An 11277-nucleotide genomic window follows, 5' to 3' on the forward strand; every position below is an offset into this window, starting at 1 on the left:
ACCATCATCTGAGTCAACATCTGTTATTTCCTCTTCAGAGTTGGGAGGGGTCTTCATCTCCTCAGAATGCCATGAATTAGCCCCATCAGAATCGGCACTAGGATCAAGTCCAAATTCTGCACCAACAAAATCAATGTCAACTTCGCCATCCGAGACATCTTCCACTAGTCCATCATCTTCAATAACAATCTTCTCCTTAACAAATGCAGAGGCAGAGGCATGTTTAAACTTAAGAGAACTCCTCCTACCTTTGACAGACACAAACCCTTCATCTGAATAATGATTTTCTTCAAAATGCATGTTGATAAATCCCCCATCAACTTGAATTTTCAGTGTAAGATTCAAAATTGTTCAGAGATGAAAACCCAAATTCAAAAACCAGTTTAAAATTGCATAGCCCTAACCCTATCAACATCATCCCCTGTTCCATTCATAAAAAAACAGAGCACCCCAACAACCCAACCCAACGTATAAGCAATCAAAGAAACTCTAGAAAAAATAGTTGCAACAAAGCATAAAGGTTCTCCATTTACAAGAACACCAGCACCATAGAGTACAATCATACATGCATTCCAAAAATAAATTAAAAAAAATTAAAGCCACTAAACTTCAACATTAACGCTTACCTTGGCTAAGAACGAGAGGAGAGCAACCTCCTTCCTTTGAAACACGATTCCACTCTAACCTAGCCGTGGGTTAGTTCAACTTGGGTGATGAATGATTTCAGAAACTTTTCACTGGCACCATTGATTAGAGATGAAGAAGAATGATGGAGGTAGAGAAGAAGATGAATATTTTGTATGGGGTAAAACTCGTTTCTGCTCCTTCATATACAAGTCACAGCGTTTTTTTATTTATTTGGGCGCTAAAGAGGGAAATGACGTCGTTTAGAGAGGGTCCAACGTGGCAGCGAGGGTGCCACCATGGCACTCCGTTTGCTGAGTCATCACCGAAAAGGGTTGAGGGACTACATTGGTGCCCGGATCTAAATCTGGAGGATCAGTATAGGTAATTTTAAATCTCGAGAACTAAAATGAGTAATCGCGTGAATCTCAAGGACCAAAATGGGGTTTTAGTCGTTTTTTTGTTTAGGAGAGAGTAAGTTCTATTAAAATATTTGAGAAAATGATAAATAGGTCTCCGATTTTTTGTCCTGCGGATATTTTTTTTTTGACCATTGAAAAATACTTTTAAGTCTCTGACATTCACAAAACTTGGACGGATTAGTCCTTGACGGAGGCATTTGAGCAGATCAGTCCCTGACGGAGGCATTTGGACGGAGGGACTGATCTGTCCAAATTTTGTGAAGGTCATGGACTTAAAAGTATTTTTCAATGGTCAGTGACAAAAATGTTCGCGGGACAAAAGGTCAAGGACCTATTTGTCATTTTCTCTAAAATATTTGAAGGAAATTAAAATTTGAGAAAAAAGATATTTTTGTCTTGCGGATATTAAATATGACTTCTGTTATATTTTTGTCCTGCGGAAATTAAACATGACTTCTGTTATATTGGCCTGACCGATATACAAATGCATACGTGGAAGAGTTTTTAAAATGGGACAAATTTAACATAGTAGTCGATATGTCCAAATTTTGAAAAAGTCAGTAACTTAAATATATTTTCAAATCCTTAAAAATATAAGAGTAAAGTATCATTTTTGTCCCCAACGTTTGGGGTAAATTCCAAAGTTGCTCCTAATGTTTCAATTGTTCTATTTAAGTCCCTAACGTTTCAAAATTGACTCAATGTTGTCTTGCCGTTAGGAATCCGTTAACAGAATTGACGGCGGAACAAAATTGAGACGATTTTAAAACGTTAGGGACTTAAATAGGACGAAAACGTTAGGGACAAAAACGATACATAAAAATAAATTTTAATTTAATTTTATCTTTCAATAATATTAATTTTTTACTGTATATAGTATTCAATTATTTTTTAATTATATCTAAATAAATTACACTTAATCACATTACTTTCATTTTAAATAAATTTATTTTTTTATAATTTTAAAGAATTCTAATACATTAGAAACAAAAAGTATATTTTATATTTTATATATATATATATATATATATATATATATATATATATATATATATATATCTGCAAGTTTATATACTACTCATTGTTATTCGACAAATATTTCATCATAACTAAAAATGTTTAGGAGTAAAATTATTAAAAAAATTAATTTATTTAAAATAAAAATAATATGATTAAGTATAATTTATTTAGATGTGATTAAAAAATAATTAAATACTATGTATAGTAAAAAATTGATATTATTGAAGGATAAAATTAAAATTTATTTCTATGTATCATTTTTGTCCCCAAGATTTTCGTCCTATTTAAATCTCTAACGTTTCAAAATCGTCTCAATTTTGTCCCGCCGTCAATTCTGTTAACAGATCCCGGATAACATTGAGTCAATTTTAAAACGTTAGAGACTTAAATAGGACGATTGAAACGTTAGGACAATTTTAAAACTAACTTTAGGGACAAAAATAATAATTTACTCAAAATATAATCATAAAGTCAAGATGTATTTATCATTTTCTCAAAAAAAAAAAAAGTTTAAAATTAAAAAAAAATCAATCCAAATTACTGAAATTAGCACTAAATGCTTTCAAACAAGCTCTTAGTCTTTAGTGCTTTACATTGAATAAAACACTCTACTAATGCCACAGCCCACACAGGACACAGGGCACACAGGGAGCAACAACATTTTGGTTGTGCTGCCTGCACCTTCCATCACCGATCACCGGTCACCACCTCTTACCATTGTGGTCCGTTTTAGTTCCTTCTTTGGCGGCAGCGTTTCTTGTTTCAGTTCAAGTGAAAGAGGGTTGCTTCTTGTTACTGGTAAGTGATGTTTAGAAGATGCTTCATTTGTTTGATTTTATAACTGTTGCTTTGCATCTTTGTTCTCTTCAATTTGTACATGTATTTTTGCTCATTGTTGTCACCACACCTTGTTTTCTTCATATTAAACAAATGCTGAGCTTTGAACCGCATAGAGAGAAAGACCAATGAGTTTGTTAAAAACTGAACCCAACACCCTAAAATGAAATAAAATCACTCAAAGTAAATCTTTTGTCCTCTTTTGCTTGTCACCTGATAATACTTTATGTATCTGATTAGTGTAGTGATTAGGGTTTTGTTGACGAGATATGTTTGCATTGACTTGGATACAATATACTTTTGTTTTTTAGTTTTTAATTTAATTTCTAATTGATGATTCCATAATTTCCATCATTGACCACAGGTTAAGGGTATTTAGCACCTAAAGTACATGGATAAAGAGGAAGAAGCACCACAAATTCCCAGAAGAACAAGAAGGTCTTCAACTTCATCTTGGGCATCGACTTCAAATGATGTATCTTCTGTTAAAGTGAATAGCCTTGAACCGCAAACAATCAATGATCTTTTAGTTGGAGGGGAACCTGTTAGCCTGGATGACTTGCTTTCTAATTTTCCCGGTAGAAATAGCCAGATTCGTGAGATTGTGCACCTTTTGGGACCATTGAACACTCCTACGCTCCCTTTGTTTGTGTATGGAGGTGCTTCCACTGGAAAAACTAGTATCATTCTTAAACTATTCAGGCATCTCAACAGGCCACTTGTTTATTCTAGCTGCAGGACATGTTATAATCCGCGTATCTTATTTGAATCTATTCTAAATCAACTACATCTCCATAGAAGAAGTGCTGCCAATGGCTATTCAAATGCAAAGCGCTGTGAGAGACCATCGGATTTTGTTAATTTTCTTCGGGAGGCATTGACAAATGCCATAAACGATCTAAAGGAGAAGTCTGAGAAGTTGATGTCAAGCAAGACGATGCAAGGTGGAATCGGAAACATGATCTACCTGGTATTCGACAATTTTCAGCTTGTTAGGGAGTGGGATAAGAGCTCTACTATATTGCCCTTGCTGTTTAATCTTTATGATATGCTAAAGATGCCTGAGGTAGGTCTGATTTTTATCAGCAATTCTTCTCCAGATACCTTTTACTCTAACATGGGTTATGTGGAGCCTATCCCGGTATACTTTCCTGATTATGTAGAAGCTGATATTCGTAAAATATTGTTGAGAAACCAAGCGAACCCGAAGCTATATTCCTCATTTCTGGAGTAAGACATTTTAAAACTACATCACTTTTCATTTTCAGCTTTACATGATCTCATAGTGAACTTTTGTTTCTTTTGTAGTGTAGCTCTAAGGCCTTTCTTTAGAATTACTAGGCAGATCGATGAATTGTCCACTGCCTTCAAGCCACTATATGAAAAATATTGTGAACCTTTAAGCAATAAAAGCATCGTTCCTAATGAAGACATGAAGAGAAGGCTATTCAGTCATATAATGCGTCATGTCTCCTCCTCTCTAAATGAGATATTTAAGGTTTCATCTCTTCCTTTGTCAAAAGTCGAGAGCTCTAAAGAGACAAAACAGAAGGGGACTCCAAGGAAATTGGAGCACTGTGAAGAAGTTGCCAAGCTAGATTTTCACATGTCTACTAGTGCAAAATATCTCCTTATTTCAGCATTTCTTGCTTCTAGAAACCCAGCTACTCTTGATGCTTCACTTTTCGATTCCAAAGGAGGTTCTGATAACCGAAAGCGAAAGAGGAAGTAAGTATGGTGATTTAATCCCAAAATTATGCCTGCTGGTAACAAATAGTATGAACACAATTTTCTGAGACTAGTACTCTGGTTACAACCTTCAGTATATATATTTTTATCACCTTGAATGAAGCCCATTCTTTGTATTTTTCTGTTTACTTATTTTCTGTTCTATTATTGTCTTTCTGTGAAGGATTTAAAAAAGACTATTGTGTATTTGATTGGAATTGTTAGTTGATGCCTAATTTACAAAAATTAGGTCTCAATCTGTAGTACGACTCTGCTTTTGTTCTGTCTCTTTTTCGAGCAATGCATGTTTAACTTCGTAGTCTCTGTTCTTTTTTGCGTCCAGGCCCTCTGAGAAGGTGCCAGAAAAGAAGGAAAGTCTAGAAGAGGAGCTACTAATGAAAGGACCTGGAAGTTTCCCATTGGAGAGGTTGCTAGCCATCTTTCAGTGTATTGTATCGGTTGCAGATGATCCATCCAATGAGGAAGAACAAAATGGTTTCGGACTAGGAGTTGAAGGTGCCTGTGGCGATCTGATGTCTGATGTTCTCTTGCAGCTATCCAGCCTCTGCAATGCTAAATTTATATTTAAAGGAAGAAGCTGTCCAATTGAAGGCTCAACTCGGTATCGGTCAAGTATATCAGAAGACTTGGCTTTGAAGGTAAACCTCACTTTCCCGCTTAATGCTCCAACAGAATTCTTTGTTATGTGAGATTTGAAATAAAGAACAATATTTTTCATTGTTGTTCAATGTTCAAGCAGGTTGCAAGGAGCCTTAAGTTCCCTTTATCAAGTTACTTGTACAAAAGAACCTAGCGATCTTTGATATTGATGCTTCACAAAGCTTGGTTATGAATTTTTTTCTGATCTGAGGAAGAGTATGTTGAATTCAAACCAAATGTAGCAGGATGGTTGGACCCCCTTTACTATTTTCTTTAATTTTTCTTTCTTGACAGAATACATCAAATGCAAAAGGCGATGCTTAGTTAGACCAGTTTCACCTAGGGGATGGCAAATGGGCCGAAACCCGTCGGTCCGGCTTGCGTAACTCGCAAAAAAAAAGCGGGCTGGGCTAGAAATTTAAGACCGCTATCATAAAAAAGCTCGCTTAACTCGCACCGCCTAACCCGCGGGTTTTGATGGGTTTTGGCGGGGTGGTGCGAGCTTACCCGCCAAGCTTCAAAAAACTTGGTTAATGATTATGTTTATTAGATATTTAGAATTATAAAGACTTTATTATAAGTTTATAAATATTTGTGAAATTATATATTTTTTAATATTTTATAGTTAAAAAAAAACCATTGGTGGGCTTGGCCCGTTAACCTTCCATTCCGCCATTAGGCGAAGCGGGGTAGAAATTTGGGACCACAGGGTGAGCTTTTGGCGGGGAGGACAGGCAAGCCCGTTCATTTACCTTATTACTGAATTGCTTCATATAAAATGGTTTTGCTTTTAGTCTTTTACGAACTATTCAAAGGCTCCTATTGCCTTTATTTTAACGTATTATTCAAACTCATGCCTCGTTAGAGGGTAAAGTATACTTTTATCCTTGTTTTTTGAAACTTTTCCGAAACAAAGACAAAATCTGTAGTTTACCTAAAATTCTAAATTCCTATCATGCTATTAGAATATTAAAGAACAACGCCTTCGTCTTCTACTAACAACAGATTCTTTGACTCGTTCATTTTTTCTTGATGAGTCCACATTACCTTAGCTTCTCAATTGGCGTTCACAAGGGATTTGGGGTAACATAATTAGGGTTGGCATCAGTGGTGATTAGGTCAAAAAGGAAATTATAAAGGAATAAATTGACATTCAATTGCGGTATAGACAAGTCAAATTTCTGTAGAGTCGATTTATTTCTGCAAAGATTACTATGTCTAATGTTTCTTTAACACAATTTTTTGGTGGAAAAGAAAACTTTTAATACAACAAAATCGAATTAACAACTGCCTTTTTTTTTACCATTTTGGATTTTACAAATAACGCACTTGTTAAATTTATTGTTAATAGAAAGTTTTAGATCTTTTATTTTGAGTAAGGTGACAAATACATTCCTAAGAATTTACTTTTCGAATAAATTAGTCCCTAGAAAAATATCAATAAAATTTTCAAGAATACTTTTAAATTAGCTTTAAAAGTAGAAGATCTTAATTTGAACTAACTTGTCCATACTTATTATTTTATGGGGCCTGCTACACATACAAGTAAAAAGGCCGTACAAGTTTTACAAGTTATCAGCCCAAACTTCATTAACACGCGCATTAACTCGTTTTGAATGGAGCGTAACTACACGCGCCCCACTCAATCGGTTCCTCTTCGTCTTCTTCTTCTTCTTCTTCTTCTCTTTTTCTTCTTCTTCGTCTTCTTCCTCTTCCTCTTCCTCTTCCTCTTCCTCTTCTCGTTTTGAATGGAGCGTAACTACACGCGCCCCACTCAATCGGTTCCTCTTCGTCCTCTTCCTCTTCCTCTTCCTCTTCCTCTATTTTCATGGTTTCTAAAATTCTTTTTCTTTTTCTTGCTGCACGTTCTTCTTCCTCTTACTCTTCTTCTTCTCCTTTTCTTTCGTTTCTGCACGTTCTTCTTCCTCGTTTTCCTCTTTTTCTTCTTCTTCATTTACGTCTTTTCTCTCTGTTTTCTCTTTTTTTTTTCGATTTTTCATGGTAAAATCGTTTTTGAAGAAGAAGAAGCAGCAGAAGATGAGGAGGAGAAAGAGAAAGAGTTCTGAATTATGCATAAGATGTACTTCAACGAATTTTGGTTTGGGTGAATTCTTGTAACCGTTTGGGTGTATTTTCTGTAATCTTTTGGGTGTATTTCTGTAATCATTTGGGTGTATTTGAGTGATATCTGACTGATATCTATGGGTGTATTTTTCATTTCAGAAAAAATGACAGGCAGAAACCAAGCTGAAAAAAATGTAAGAACAAATATATGTCTTCGATCAAATCAGTTTTTCATAATAGAAATATATCTAACTCTAATTTTGCTTTGTTTACAGCAAATCAAGGACCTAAAGTGTGCAACCCATCTGTTGAGTGAGAAATTCAGAAATATGAGCGAGGAGAAGTGATGCAATAAGACTGTTCAGGCCATCCTCATTGTTATTGAGTCCATTTTGTCAGATAGATTCTAATGATATTGTCACTGATTAATGTAACTGTTATATACTCTTGTAAGAAATTGAACACATGGTGTAAATATATTTGATCCAATTATAAGTAAATTTTTTTTTCCATAATTAAACTCTCTCTGGTGTATTCAAAATGTCTGATTTACAGGTACTATAATATGAAGTGGTGATCCAGATAGATTGGAACCCATATATGACGGTCTGCATAGAGATCTGCATAATACACCCAAACACAGACTATAAATACACCCGATAAAAAATTAAATTTACACCTCTACTGCAGATTTTAACCCAACACTACCTGAAAGCCACTTGTTGTCCACAAGACCAAAATTAATTAAACTCTCTCTGGTGTATTCAAAATGTCTGATTTACAGGTACTATAATATGAAGTGGTGATCCAGATAGATTGGAACCCATATATGACGGTCTGCATAGAGATCTGCATAATACACCCAAACACAGACTATAAATACACCCGATAAAAAATTAAATTTACACCTCTGCTGCAGATTTTAACCCAGAACTACCAGAAAGCCACTTGTTGTCCACAAGACCAAAATTAATTAAACTCTCTCTGGTGTATTCAAAATGTCTGATTTATAGGTACTATAATATGAAGTGGTGATCCAGATAGATTGGAACCCATATATGACGGTCTGCATAGAGATCTGCATAATACACCCAAACACAGACTATAAATACACCCGATAAAAAATTAAATTTACACCTCTGCTGCAGATTTTAACCCAACACTACCTGAAAGCCACTTGTTGTCCACAAGACCAAAATTAATTAAACTCTCTCTGGTGTATTCAAAATGTCTGATTTACAGGTACTATAATATGAAGTGGTGATCCAGAATTCCAAATAGATTGGAACCCATATATGACGGTCTGCATAGAGATCTGCATAATACACCCAAACACAGACTATAAATACACCCGATAAAAAATTAAATTTACACCTCTGCTGCAGATTTTAACCTAACACTACCTGAAAGCCACTTGTTGTCCACAAGATCAAAATTTAGCAGAAAATCATTCCAATTCCTATCAAATGAGTCTTTGCTATGAGGGTTTCATTTTTCCTCTTTGCTACATGTAATCAATTGATTCTTAATCTCGTTTTCCTTCCTATTTGTGCTCCACTTCGCCCTGATTCAGCTGACAATCTGAGGTTGAATCATCTATTATCTTCAAAACGAGTTCAAACTTTGATTTCAGAAACCAGAAAATCGAAAAGAAAACGAAACTGGAGTTACAGAGAGAAGAACTAACGTCAATGACGAAGAACAAACCAATGAGAAAGGAGAAGAAAAGAACGATCGAAAAACCAGGGGAAGACGCGCGAGAAGAAGAACGATGAAATTTGGAAAGAAGGAAAACAAAGAAGGAAACAAATCTTTTAAATTTGGTAGTTATACAAACGCGGGATCTTTGTATAGCGCGTGTAAGTGACGTAGGAGTTGCAACGCGTTTTAGTGGATTAGGCGTTAATGAACTTGTAATAGTTACAAGCCCTAATCGCTTGTATACTGAGCTTTTCCCTTATTTTATTAGTACTTTTTTTTTTAGGAATTAATCTATCTAAAATATAAATCTTTAAGAATTTATTTGTCACTTTATTCTTTATTTTAAAAATACATAAAAGATACATTAAAAATTCTAACTTCATAATTTTTTATGTAAACTTTCTGATAATATTAAAATTTTTTTATGTAAGTTGTAATATCGAAGCTGTGTTTTTTGTTCGTATAAAAATGCAAATCATATTTCTTAACCACAAAACCACGCCTAACATTATTCTAACTAGAATAAGACTTGCGCTTTGTGCACGAATTCAAATAAATGATAGCAGTAATTAATAAATATTATAAAATAATTTTAAATACATAACTATGGATATGAATGAAAAAATATTTTTTAAAATAATAAAAGTTTAATCACATGAAAATATACATTATAATTCCATGAACATTTTAAGATTCGTAATTATTTATATAATATCAAAGATTATCTTTACTACAAATGTTATATACATAAAAAATTAATTATTGTATATTTGTGTATAAATATTCTTGTTATTTCAATTTTAATGTGTATTTTATATTTTAATATATATTTTATGCAAGTGAACACACAAAATATAGTATCTTTATTAATTTTTATTTCAAAAATTAAAACTTCATATATCTATATTATCAATTATTTTGATAAGTAAATAAATTGCATTTTCATTGGATAAAATGAAAATATAAATATTAAAATACAATAAAATAACATTGATTGACTACTTGAATCCGTTCAAAAGTCAGTTTTTTAAGCTAGCAATTATTTTTATAGTAATTTTATATAACATTTTTTCATTTTATAACTCATCCTCTTTATCATCCTCTTTAGGTGAATTATATGGTAAAAATATAAGTTTATAGATCTTTCTTTTTATGTGATGAAAGAGAGATTAAAAATATTATGACTCACATTTTGAATATTAATAAAATAATAAAAAATAACTATAAAAGAAATTTAATTCTCTCTCTATACAACCTCAATCTGTATAGTAGAGTATCCCCTCTTTACCATCACTTTTTTAAGAGACTCTAATATTCTTTAACATTTGTCAGTATCATTATAACTTCAAATATTGCCTCTAATGTGTGTATATGCATGTGAATTATATGTTTTAAAAAATATGAATTGAATAATGTAGAAGATAATAAAGACTATTAAGGGATTTTAGTTATAGAGATCACCTTGTTAATTATTGTGAGAACTATTATAAAATGAGTTGAATAATTATAGTAGCATAGACCACCTTACTAATTATTGTGAAAACTATTACAAGAAATAATATTCAAGTTGAAAGGAAGATATATATGCTTGTTTTCAAAGCAGAATGATATCTACTATAATATTTTTTTTATTAAAAAGGAGGGCCAAAGGCCCAAAACAAAAGTCAACTACGTTGGCACCACTCTCACACTCTTCCTTCTACCTTTGTCATCAGCAAGGAGAGGCATCAGGAAAGGGGATGGAGTTGTAAAACAAAGAAGATCAGTCGAGATTGACTGAGCTTGCTTTGCCAGTGCATCAGCACAGAAATTAGCTTCGCGAAATACGTGCTTAAACGACACAAGTCATTTTGCTGCGGAGATCCTCAGTGGCCCTAATAAGAAAAAGCATATGATGGTGGCTACTAGATGACCCGTCAATTAATTTCAACGCACAGGAAGAATCAGTCTCTATCTGTAATCTGTTGATTCCCAACTCCACTATTAGCTTTATTCCGGTGTAGATGGCCCAAATTTCTGCAAATGTTATTGTGATTCTTCCAATTTTCTTCATGAAGCCCGCCACGAGGTTACCATCTCCACTACAAAAGACAAAAGAGGCCGCCGCAAGTTCCAGAACCAGTGGGTTGGATGACTGAGCCGTCAACATTTAGCTTTATGCGTTGAGAATTTTTTTTCTGCTCTCAGTGAGGTTTATCATATTGTTGTATTGCTCTACTAT

At 33.8% G+C, this 11277-nt stretch overlaps 1 protein-coding gene across 1 annotated transcript; it reads left to right on the forward strand.

The window, feature by feature from the left end:
• The first annotated feature begins 2679 nt into the window (after positions 1 to 2679).
• Positions 2680 to 5618, forward strand: LOC107637645 (origin of replication complex subunit 5-like). Its single transcript, XM_016341029.3, has 5 exons — positions 2680 to 2864; positions 3268 to 4133; positions 4212 to 4631; positions 4975 to 5290; positions 5392 to 5618. Exons 2-5 carry the CDS (start codon positions 3295 to 3297, stop codon positions 5443 to 5445), a joined length of 1629 nt encoding a protein of 542 aa, XP_016196515.1. The 5' UTR covers positions 2680 to 2864; positions 3268 to 3294; the 3' UTR covers positions 5446 to 5618.
• Positions 5619 to 11277: the final 5659 nt, after the last annotated feature.

The sequence above is a fragment of the Arachis ipaensis genome, chromosome B4 (genome assembly GCF_059453495.1).
Source record: "Arachis ipaensis isolate K30076 ecotype BB chromosome B4, ASM5945349v1, whole genome shotgun sequence".
Taxonomy (NCBI): domain Eukaryota; kingdom Viridiplantae; phylum Streptophyta; class Magnoliopsida; order Fabales; family Fabaceae; genus Arachis; species Arachis ipaensis.

Coding starts and splice junctions, on each gene's coding strand:
- LOC107637645 (XM_016341029.3), top strand. CDS start 3,295: ATGGATAAAGAGGAAGAAGCACCACAAATTCCCAGAAGAACAAGAAGG. Junction 4,134..4,211: donor CTATATTCCTCATTTCTGGA/GTAAGACATTTT, acceptor TTTCTTTTGTAG/TGTAGCTCTAAGGCCTTTCT. Junction 4,632..4,974: donor AACCGAAAGCGAAAGAGGAA/GTAAGTATGGTG, acceptor TTTTGCGTCCAG/GCCCTCTGAGAAGGTGCCAG.